The 12,528-nt window shown below is 38.6% G+C and overlaps 1 protein-coding gene across 1 annotated transcript in view; it reads left to right on the top strand.

The window, feature by feature from the left end:
* Positions 1-11,961, top strand: part of LOC116306250 (1-aminocyclopropane-1-carboxylate synthase-like protein 1) — a 31,138-nt gene extending 19,177 nt beyond the window's left edge. Inside the window, exons 2-9 of the mRNA XM_089040262.1 lie at positions 907-958; positions 1,744-1,833; positions 2,487-2,532; positions 3,470-3,580; positions 9,041-9,071; positions 9,339-9,481; positions 9,969-10,122; positions 11,522-11,961. Of these exons, the coding sequence (XP_088896388.1) occupies positions 907-958; positions 1,744-1,833; positions 2,487-2,532; positions 3,470-3,580; positions 9,041-9,071; positions 9,339-9,481; positions 9,969-10,122; positions 11,522-11,826 (932 nt within the window). The 3' untranslated portion in view covers positions 11,827-11,961. The remainder of the gene's footprint in view (positions 1-906; positions 959-1,743; positions 1,834-2,486; positions 2,533-3,469; positions 3,581-9,040; positions 9,072-9,338; positions 9,482-9,968; positions 10,123-11,521) is intronic.
* Positions 11,962-12,528: the final 567 nt, after the last annotated feature.

Raw genomic sequence — 12,528 nt, forward strand, 5'->3', positions numbered from 1 at the left:
TCATTACCTCGTCTTTTGACAAACTTACTTCTACCATTATGCTCGCTTTCAGGGCTCCTAATTCTTCTATACCTTTTCGGAGAGTCCTTTTAACCTTCCTTTCTGACTGACGCCAAAACTGTCTAACGTCAATCTCACCGTTACCGGGTATTAACACCGTTTCGAAATTGCTTTGGGATTCCATCTATATAATAGGAAATATTTTATACCTAATACCAAGCACTTTTTAGGTCGTCGTAGTCGTACTCACAGTCCTGACAATGCCAAAACAATTTAACCTTAGTCTCAAACTTCTTACCACATCCACAATCATAACTGCTCATACACTTCGTCTTCATTTTCAAATGCTTTTTCAAATCCGCTTCTTTCTTAAAAGTTCTCTTACATTCTTCGCACTCCATATATAGACTAACATATTTAAGTGCGCTGTTGCCCTCAACCACACTTGGAGTGGGGGTCGTCCGTAGGTGGATTTTTGACGCGGGTCTTGCCCGTGTTGAGATTGCGCTGGAACCCCCATTCCCTATACTACTAATATAGGATGTATATGTATATACATATATACACACATACATATGTACATATCAGTGACAGGTATATATTAAGATGGAAAAATACATATACATACGTATACACGGAACATGTATATAGGTGTATATATACAGATGTACACAGTTAGATTCAGGACAGGGATATACTGAGATAGAGCCCTTGGTTGGCTTATTTTGCAGCAAACAAACTTGATTTTCAACCAGGAGCTTCTGGATTTCCTTGCCATACATGCTTGGCTGTTTTTGCTTACAGTATTTGACATACTGCGAATCCTATTTCCACCATGACTTGGTTCTTTCCCGGTTTTCACGTATTTCAAAAGTTCATAACGAACTTTGTTTTAAAGTTCTGAAGTTCGTCGCCAACTTGGCAATTTCCGAACATCTTCCGAACCCGATCGTGTAAAGTAAGTGAAACTAGCTTGCGTCACATCCGGAATTTTCTTTGTGACTCATTTTATCGTTTTAATTTATAGACAACATAAGATATTTTAATCTTAGTGATGTATTTGTCATTTTATCATGATATTATGTACATTTTTTCCTTGTACACGTTTTTCGATAAACGTTGTCCGTCCGACATCTGAAATGTGCCATCTTAGACTAAACATAATTTTTGTGCTTTAATGTTTTGTGGCTAAAATACAAAAATATTATTAATTCTAACTCGATGCTCGTGCCTGATATTCCAATCTAAAAGAAAACTACGTTGTTTGACTGTATATATTACAATATATTAATATATTACAATTTGCAGCATGTCCAATCGACAACGTTTTTTAATAGAGTGACCACAGTAAATCCGTGAAACTTTAGTAATGCTAAATAGCACAATTTCATGCAAATTCCATTGTTTTCTATTGTTTAATTAGCACTATTTTGTACTATTTAGTAATTAGTGTTTCACGGATTAATTGTTTGCACTCTACAAATAGGTGTTTTAGTTAACACAAAATCTTCATCGATAAAATTAGAGAGTGGTCTGGGCGAAGACCAGACTTGCAATCGATGGTTTTCAAACATTCCCAAGAGAGTTAAATAACAAAAGACACGGTGGCCATGTTGGAGGATATAACAAAAGAATTCATTGAAAATTCTTTTGTTAAGTTCCTCCAACATGGCCGCCGTGAAAACCATCAATAGAGATTTATTCATTATTACTGATTTGCTCTTTTATTTGTATTCCTTCTAGGCATTCTCTTCATGTGATACTAGATGAGATTTATACTTTGTCTATATTCAAGGAGGGACATTCTATGAAAAGTATCTTGAGTTTTACCAAGTAAGTGTCAGAAATTGTCAGTTATGCCAAATAACCAACAAACTCACTAACCAGCCCCCTCCCCTCCCCCCTGAAACAGGGTTCCCGGGGGTCAGGGAAAAGTCAGGGAATTTTTTATTTAGTCAGGGAAATTGTGATTTTCACCTAAAGTCAGGGAATTTTGTTTAAAGTTAACCATGAGTATCTGTGTGATACTCATACTGTTTGCAATTTTCGAATAGACTGATATTTCTTTCCAAAAAATGAAAAAAATGTTGAAGTATTTAGTATCATTTATGCTGGACAGTTTAATTATGTTGGGTATCCTATGTAACAGGATAAGAGCGGGGCGTAGGTAAAAGTTAGGCATGTGGCCCATGCTCGCCCATGCGGCTCAACAAGGTCAGTGAAAACTGGTATTTAGTCAGGGAAATGTCAGGGATATTTTCAAAAAGGCTGGGAACCCTGTTAAAGTTATAGTTTTACTAAGCCTGTGGATATAGCGAGAAACTCTTAAGATGAAAAGTATATGCGTGTGTTATGGCGGGAAAATGGTACATGCCCGGCCCCACTATGACCGAGGCCTTGTTACGCTCCTGTAACTAACCAACCATCCGTCCAGCCATCCATTAACTTCTTAAATACTGACATTGATTTCTATACTCTGACTTCAGTATACCAGATAGACAACGTCTTCACGTGGTATGGGGGTTCAGTAAGGTAAGCACCATGCTGACCACAGTTTTTCTTTCGCAACTCTTATGTATCGGCTTGTTCTGCTACACAGCCCACGGGAGGCTTGCGATAAGCGTTACATATTTGAGTAAAGGGCGGTAAATCCTGGTTCTCACCAGCGACGCTATTATCACCACAAGTACAAGCCAACGGAAAAAATCTTTTGTTGTCTTGCGCTTGCGTCGCTTCTTTTCAAAGTAAGAACATGGAGTTGCGCCTGCTTACGTCGCTAGTGGGAACCAGGCTTCAGGTTGTTGTGTATGGGAGAAAGACACTCAATGTTAGGAAGATCGCGTTGTCTTCAGGGAAGTCTTTCTCAGCAGCACCTGTAAATAAGTTACAAGTGGTTTCCTAATGAGAAGATGGATAAAAATTACTTGAATCAGTGTTCACCACATCGTCGTGTTCCTACTTCTGTTTACGGTTTCATTTGAAACATTACGTCACGGTGCGGAATTGACGACATCCTTTGAATACGTGCAGTCACAGTGAATGCGTGACATTTTTGCTCTACCAATCAAAATGCTCCTACACTGCGCCATCACGGTCAGGGTACAGCAAGTCTGTACAGTGACGTTTTTATATTAATAAGGAGTGTGCTTGCTATAGAGCGGCTTTCGTTTGACTGTGAAAAGCTCGCGGCACGAACGCTGTCGTGACATGGCAAGGCATATGCCAGACCAGTCACGTTGCGTGAGAATTTACTCTCCATCCAATCAAATACCTGGAACATGGCATGAACACGGCACGGACACTGTCACGCCAAGGTACTGGCACCGCCAGTCCAATCACATTAAGCGAGAAAATAATCAGCCAATTAAAATTCTGGAAAACATCACGGTCACGGTAAGGCACGCATACAGCACCGAGAGTTTTACATTCATGCGTGACTATTCATTATTTCTCATATTATTGTGTTCAGGATTTTGGCATATCTGGTTTTCGTTGTGGCGTGCTCCACACATGGAATAAACAAATACTAGATGCTCTCAAATGGGTGGCTTATTTCCAGTCCGTTCCCACCTCGATCCAGGTAAACGCGCCCTATCATTACCACAGCTATTCCAATCTTGAAATTAGCACTATCTGGCAAGCGTTATAGACCCCTTGCACTGACTCCCGAAAGGATTTGTTCTGGGGGACGAAATAATGGGATTTTTTTCTGCATATGAAAAGACGGCCTATTGTCGTCAGCATTGAGTGTGAGCACTGAGCATGCTATCTCTTCAATAAATAGGCTAGAAGAGATAACTAGCTAAAAACTAGTGTGAGCTGCGTCGGTGTTTCTAATGAAACAGTAATGATAAAAAGGTAAATTATACACCGTGAAAAGATGAAAAAACTTACTCAATGGGATTAATGAACGCTTTGCTTTTAAATAACCTACTCTTTTGTCTTTTGATTATTTCTTTCGTTTCCTTGCCCACCTTGTTCTCATTGGAAACACAGGAAACGCATCGGTCAATAAGCGAAAGGTCAGGCAAAATATAAATTAGCTGCTAAATAAATTTTGAAGCTGTGCATTCTTTACTTTACCGTTGGTATTTGTGCATAGTTAAACACTAATACGAGGCTAACCATGAGTAAATGAGTCTGCAATCAAGGAACACAGCGGTTATTTGAAACTCGAAACTGGTCTATGTAAGAGTTAGTTACCGAGAACGGAGGTAATAAGCCATATACATCCCGAGGGCCGCAGGCCCGAGGGATGTATATGGCTTATTGCCGACATTCGAGGTAACTAACTATTTTAGTTATCAATTAAGAAGGTTTTCTATAATATTCTGATGTTAGACTTTTAAGATAATGAAAATAAAAAGAATTTTAAAAAATATTCGTGGTTCAGTTGGAAGTTTAGAATGTATACAAAAGGGGTAAACATTTTCCGCTTTGTTTTTATATTTCCCTTGTTGTCTATAGAGCATGAACAATGTGAGTTGATTATAAAGGGATTTACTAATGCCCTCTAGTCCCTACAGAGGTAATGTGGCACATAGTTTTAATGTTCTGGAAATCTATGATGCTAATTAAACAAAAGTGCAGATGATAATAGAAAACCATAGATTTTAGGGTTTCGTAATCACATGTGGCTGTATGGCAATGGAGTTGGAACGAACCGGGCATAGAGATGAAAGAAGCCTTCAAAAATACCAAAGGCCAAGTGTAAGTGTCAAGACAGCGATTTCCAAGTGCTTTGACAATGGAGGTAACATCTACGGCAAAAAGACCTAATGAAGATCTCGATAATGGCGGCCAGGAAAACAAGAAGAAATGTAGTGAAAAGGATGAGCAAAACCCAGTTTGTAAGAATTATTATTTTAAAAACTGTGTTGTAAACTTTAACACATAAACTATGAGCACTAGCAACGATTCGATAATGTAATGTTTAGAAAACATATCTCTATAGTTTTTTTGAATGTAAACATTAATTAGATTAGTTCTGTAGAATAGTATTATTCCCCAGATAGTTTACTCGTCAGGCAGCAGGGAAGAGCGGGGCTGATATGAATTAATCTGATTGGCTCATTATGAATCGAAGGTCAATATATAGTTATAAACCCGGTTTATAACTATATATTGACCTTGAATTTATAATGAGCCAATCAGATTAATTCATATCAGCCCCGCTCTTCCCTGCTGCATTTCAATTCCCTCCCCGGGCTTTAAGTTTGTCCATTGTTTATGAGGGTTGTAATAAAAATAAAGCCTTATGAATAACAAAGAAAACCGTGTCAATATTGATAACTAATCCCAATCTCGTACCCAGAGCCCACGTTTCTCTTGGTCAGTACCGAGAAACGAGAGGCTCTGGCGGCGGCCGATTTTTTGAGCATTCCTATTGGTCCGGGAAAAAACAATAGAAAGAGTCGTTCCGGAAATAAAATTGCTAACAGACTCAAAAATATCAGGAAATAAGTGGATTGAATGTGGTACGTATACCCGAAGTAGATGAGGAGACTGGAATTTAAGCAAATTTTCGCGAGAATTAGTGCGAGTCAAGTTGGCGGCCGATCCCTCTTGCATTTGTCGTGACATTTGAACTCAAAAAAACGTGTTAAAAACTCACAAAATAGCACAAGCAATTACACCTTTTGCTGTTCATTAACAGAAAATGTACATTCATTTGTGCCAATAGCCGCACCAATAACGTGTAATGTGCTTTCATCAACACCACAAGTAACATCATTAGCGCGGATCAACGTTCAATAACGATATTTGAATATGCGTGTACATTCATGGGCACCAATGGACAATCAATAGCGCGTTTGTACATTCATATGCGCGGAATGTATTTTCTTGTGCGCGAAATTCAACTTCAATAACACCAAATGACAAACAATTGCATTTATAGACAATCATTTACCCAAAAGTGAAAATTCATTAGTGCTATTAGCATAATCATTGACAATCTATAACGCGTTTGGACAATCATGAGGGTCAACGTTATATTCTATAGCGTGGTTCGACAAACATTTGCATGATTATCCTCACTTTACGGTTACTCTTTATATTTGTAGATTATAATAGTCCAAATGGATCTTTGAGATACTGTGGCTTAGAATGACCAAAATATTACACCCACATTGCATAAATATGTATTCGCGATGAGAATATCAATATTTCTTATTAATATTGGCCTCTGGGTACGAGATTGGTCTATTCCAAGAAATATTGAAGAAGTTCAAGAAGTTCCAGAAAAGCAAGACAGTATGAGTTCGGCATCGCAAGAACAAAAACTCGCGGATTATATGGAAAATTTTGCCCCTGATGATAACCGTAATCTTGATGATGATCAAGAACAATCGGTTTTTGACCCTGATACAGGCAAAATCGCGGTAAAGAAGCCTAGTGATCGTGAAACGAAGGTGAAAATGGCAGCGGATGGTTTCTTTTCAATGGGCATTTAAAATATCGAACACTGCATTTAGTATAGCACAGAATGGATAGGACAACAACTGACTATTCTCTCTAGACAATTAGATGAATTACTACGCGTTGACGAGATGATACACAGGTCGATGTACAAGATAATTTCTTCACCGACAAACAGAATCGAATAACCCTTCAGAGGAAAAGTACAATTTATCCTTTTAAATAGAAGTGCGTTTAAGGTTACTATCAACCTTCACGGGGTAGTCTCAGCTAAAATTTATTTTGCGCGTCTACAAAGGTTGACAATAGCCTTAATCTCCAACGATGAATCCTTTTTTTGAAAAAAATGTCTAAGTAAAATGTTTAAGGTTCAATAGTCCGTTTTTCTTCTTAAATTATTTTTCTTTTATTGCTGCACAATCGACCAAAGAAAACGTCTCTAGACCTCTGTCTAGACCCGGAAGTTGCTCAGTTTTCCAGGAAAGCGTTTTCACATAGTTTCGTCATAGTTATTTATGCCAAGAGAATAGTGTTTTGATTATTAATACAAAATTTAAGATCCAGTTTCAACAGCTTTAGGACAAATATTCAAGATACAATGAAGCCAAATTGCCGTTCCGCACGATTACAAATTTATTGGGATATTTAAATATTCATTGCTGTCAGCATAATCCGCAATAACAAGCGACGCCAACTTTCTATATTCTCGTTGAGTGATCAAGCACAAAACGAAAACTCAACACGGTGACCTCCGATTTTTATTTTATTTCTGGAATATTTACAACTTTATTTAGTAATCCTGCAAAGTTTCATAATAATTCTATATTCGGTTTTATTTCTGCGGAATTATCTTATAATGAATTTAATTCATGGACACAATCTAAGGCCCCGTCCACACGTATCCGGAAATTTTTGTATCCGCAAATTTTTTTTTGCGGATACGAAAATATTCGCGTCCACACGCAGCGTATTCGAATCGTTTTCACCGTCCACATGTATCCGTTTTCGTAGAATTTCCGGATACAGACACAAAAATTTGCGGACACGTGTGAACGCAACCCGTATACGTAAAAAAAATTTGTGGATACAAAAATTTCCGGATACGTGTGGACGGGGTCTAACATGGAAACACCAGAAGAATAGACCTTATTCGTGGTGTGACAATGTTTTCCCAATTCAACGTGACAAACCCTCAGGGGATTAATTTTCTTTTGATTTTACTCTTCGAAAAATTCATTCCCCCAGAGGTTTGTTACGCTGAATTGGAAAAACATTGTCACACCACGAATAAGGTCTATTGCTTAAATTCCATCGAAGAAAAGTGGAAAAGTACACCAAGAAAGACCCGAAAAGTGAGATTTCTTTTGTATTTTAATGTTAGCCTGGAATACAAGCTAATTTTAAGAAGGGTTCGTCAGAGTACTGGAGAAAAGACCCAATCAACAAAAAAAACTTATTCACCAAGTTTCAGGTCGTTTGGCCATATACTAACAATGTTATAGAGCTATATGATACAGAGATCCTGTGTGAAGTCTGATCTATTGCCATGTGACAGTTGCCAATCTAATAATGTCACTTAATAATGAAAGTGATTGATTGGGGGTGGGGCTTCGAATCACGTGTCTGGAATTAATGTCTACGCATGTTCTTTTCTTGTTAGTTGCTGAAATCCAAGGATCAGTGCAGGATTGAGTAGCAATTAATTGGGTGGTATAAACAAGAAAGTTCAAGTTGCCGCGAAAAGATCTTTCTTTTGATCGTCTACTCACAATTTTAAGTTATTTTACGATGAAAAAGCAGACCCGTAGCAGGGGTAAAATTATTGGGGGGGCTCGTTTTGCCACGTCCCACATTTCTTTCAAGTATGTCTTGTTTAGAGTTTTCCTCATTTATAAATGCCAACAATGTGAACTTTTTTTGGAAAAATGAGTCGCCTCTATCAATTTTAAGATAATAGTGTTTGAAATTTAGCTGTACGTTTACTTTAAAAAAAAGATGGCTTCAAACCTTTCATCGAGTTTCTTTACTTGCTGTTCACTGATTATGAGATTATAAATTCTTTAAACTAACATAAAAGTGATAAGGTTATTTCGAGTTTTAAGCTTGATTTGGACGACCACAAAAGTGATTTCGTAAGGCCAATCGACAAGATTGCTCGCCGTTATTTTTTGGGGATTTACGCAAAGCCCAATGCATCAATTATCTAATGGTCCGTCCCTTAGTTACTCGCTGACATTTGTACCTTAGCAGATTAACCACATACTGATTTACGGTAAATATACACACATGAAGGAATTTGTTGAACAGCTTGGCTTATGTGGGCGAGTAAATGCTAATATTGCAAACTTCTTCAGCTGTACTAGACCTCTGTGCGTGATACAGGCAGCCCAGTCAACTTCTAAAGGGTGTCTTGTTTTTCACTGAAATTGAATTTAAGAAGCTAGAATCCATCCCTGTTATTCTTACTGCTCACGCTTGATAATCTTCATACTTTATTTTTTGAGCATGCGCATTAAGAGTGACAGGATTCTGAAGTCGACAGTAAACGCTTCACGTGACTTAGGGACATCCTGCGGACGATCCACATTAAATATTTATTTTTTGTCCTTTATTTTTCTAGTGTCTTCTTATGAAGATTGTCAAGGACATAGGTAGGCCAAACACCATCTTGCACTGCATACCAGTGAATATCAGTGGGGCTATCGTTATTTAGTTTAGTGAAGCTACAGAGATGAGCTGAATAGATGAGAAACAAGAGATGAAAATAAATGGTTCGGAATCAACTGAAATGCCTCAGTTTCCATCTTGCGGATGGATAAAGCTATTCCTTTTTTCTTACTTATCTGGGCCTTGCATGACGAGGAAAATTAACTGAAGGCAAAAATTCACGCAAATTATTAATTTCTCTTGTGTTGCAGAGTGGATTGATCACGTGTTTGTTCCAACCAACCACCGGCGACTGCTTGAATGTTATGGTATAGTGTGTGATGGTCTTCGTAAGGCGGGCATACCTTACGTGGACAGTTGTGCAGGCCTGTTCATCTGGGTTGATTTAAGAGAGGTTTGTTCATTTGACTTTTGTAGGCCTCGTTAATTTTAGTCGCGCCAATACCACAGGAAACCCACAAAAGACTAGAAAAGGGTGAACACATGGCGTCTCAAATTGAGAAAATAAGAAATTGAGAGATTCAGGTCAACTAATTTTGAAAGATTATCCGGATCACGAAATGTTTTTAGTTATAAACACATTTTCCCCAGGCCGGTTTACTAAAATCGTGCTCGATGATGGCTGCGTGAACGGGCGGTATTTCCTATCCTGGGATAACGGATTGCTAAAATTATAACGAAAAATAATTGCAAATCAAGATAAAAAGTGAATATGTAAAAAAACCGAGTAAGTTCTTTGCCGTCCTAAAAGTTGGTCCTGATAGAGTAAAACACCTGTGCCATTGTCCTAACGGCCTTGAAATATTCAAGACATTGGGCACCGTTTTTCCCTATACGGACTGAGTTAAGCGTGGCAAATAACATCTATGTATCTTTTTCAGTTCATCCCTTCAGGAACATTCAAAGAGGAACTGTCAGTCTACCACACGATCTTAGAACACAAGGTTAACATTAACCCTGGACAATCTTTCCACTTTAACGAACCGGGATGGTTTAGAATAGTGTTTGCTACAGATTCCCAAGAACTACGATTAAGTAAGACAACACTCAGCTTAATAGCTTCGGGACAAGAGAAAATGAACTAAGAGAAGGAATTCCCCCTATACAGCCTTGTAACCATCATGTGCACAGTTACGTTTGATGCTATTTTTAAACCATTTGTTTTTCTGCACGCGCATTTACTGCGCGCGCTCTACGCTGTTTGCTTACGTTTTGGAGGGTTTTCAGTTATTTCGACTCTGCCCTGGATATGAATGTGCACGTCGAAAGCTTGGCAAATACGACAGGAAATTGAAGTTGTAATTTGTTCAACTTTCTGGAGTGTTTTTACATTTATTTTCCAAAGCTTTCGACCTACATCGTCATCTTGAGGGCAGATTTGAACATTTGAACATAAGCGGAAAAGCACAAGAAAACGTTTAGCAAACAGCGTAGAGCGCGCTCGTAACATGCGCGTGCAGAAAGTCAAACACGGGGATTCCTTCTCTTAGTTCATATTCTCTTGCTTTGGGATTAATAACAAATACCTATAGAGGCTATGCACCATCACGTGATGGCAGCCATGATAGGGGGCAGGAACAATAGAGTCTTTTCCCCCTGGAAAACTGAATCCTTTCTCTTGTAAATCAGATTAGACCAGAATCAATTGTTGAAAAGAAAGGATTCAGTTTTCCAGGGGGAAAAGACTCTATTGTTCCTGCCCCCTATCATGGCTGCCATCACGTGATGGTGCAAAGCGTCTATTACGCATGCACTGGATATCACATCAACAACCTTTCGTCAGAATGTGTTGTGGTAAAACGCTCGTATCTCACCTCTGAGGTCCGGGGTTCGAATACCAGCTACCCCATGTGAGCTGAGTTGGTTGGTTCTCTTTCTGACCCAAGGGTTTTTCCGGTCCTCTGGTTTTTCCTCCCTCTTTTCAAATCACCCCTAACTAATACAAACTGGTTAGAGCTGTGCTCTGGGGTCACACATGGACTGTATAGTTCCTGCCAGAGGCGCCTTCACATGCTTTCAGTTCGACCCCGTTTTGAGGTGGTGATTAGCAATGACAAGTCTTTTTTTCTTGACGATTATTTTACTCGAAATAAAATGAGTATTCAAAATAGGTTTTGTTGGATGCCCATCAAGGCGTTTCCATGACAGCCCAGACACGCGCTTGAAAAGTTTGTGTTTCCTAAGCAAGTTCATTCTCATTCCAAGAGCTCTTATTATTTCGTAGAGCACGCGCAATTCTAAGAAATATAGGTTCCTGAAACGAGGTTGAACTGTGCCATTTTACCGCTGCGATTAACAGCGAATTAAACAATAGCTAAGGAGGTTGATTTCCTGAGCATGCGCAGTGACTGCTCTATTGTCTTTATGCTTGCTATAAACAAAAATGAACAACTTTGGCTTATTTTTTTCTCTTATTTTGATTCAAACTTCATAGGAATGGAACGTTTGCTTTCTTGCCTGGAACACATCCGTCAAGAAGTAGCCAAGAAGAAACAGAAACTCGAGCAAACAGAGGTTGATTGTCATGACAGCGGCCCCACATCCACTTTAACTGACGTCATGCAAAAAGATGAGGCATGCGCAATGGAGTCTTCAAGTCTTGAGGATTTAGCACGAACTCTGTGTTCTCACATTCGTAACAGCAACTGGTTAGAGATAAATAATGCAGAAAAATGGACAAAAGAAAATCCAGAACTTGCCAAAGCTTTTACTGATAGTATAGACGATAAAAATAAGTGAAATCAAAGTCAATTATTTTACCTTACTATTCAGAAACATTGAGCACCAGAAGAGTTGGAGTCCCTGTGGAAACCAAACCCACTAGAACTGTGTCTTTCAAAGTTTTTTTAAAAATATACGTCAGCTCCTAATGTTGCTCTACTAGCTTATCAGAAGACGTCCTGTTTTGAAACATCATTTATTGGTCAAGCTCACATCTATTGTGAACAGGACCAGAGTGATTAAATTGAGCATATGAACGATTACGATGTGTGCATTTTATCATCCCTGTTGAACCAGTTGCAGAAAGTGCTTAATTTAATTTACCACCCCAACTAAATCATTGGCGCAGCTCAACAGGGTCGAACTGAAAACGAGAAAGCGTCTCTGGCAGCTTATATAGAGTCCACTCCAAAATCAGACTCATCTTTCACACAAAAAAAGGCAAAAAGCAACAAAAAAAGTTGAGCCGAGTGTCAGTCTCTTTACTTAAACTTTTGGAAAGGCAGTCGCCTATTCTTCCCCATCACTTCATCAAGATATTGACCAGCCACTTGCTTCACGTGATCAAACTTAATTCGACTATCTTATTCCATCCCAATCCATTACGTTTTCAATTCCTTGGAAAATCCTGAACACACTACAAGAGAATATGAACTAGTTCATTTTCCCTTGCTCACTATCATTTTATTCCAGTTTAGGCTGAGAACAAGGATAGCTAAT

Source organism: Actinia tenebrosa, unplaced genomic scaffold, assembly GCF_029948245.1.
Source record: "Actinia tenebrosa isolate PJP-AT-01 unplaced genomic scaffold, QUT_ActTen_1.0 PGA_scaffold7__59_contigs__length_16204524, whole genome shotgun sequence".
NCBI lineage: Eukaryota > Metazoa > Cnidaria > Anthozoa > Actiniaria > Actiniidae > Actinia > Actinia tenebrosa.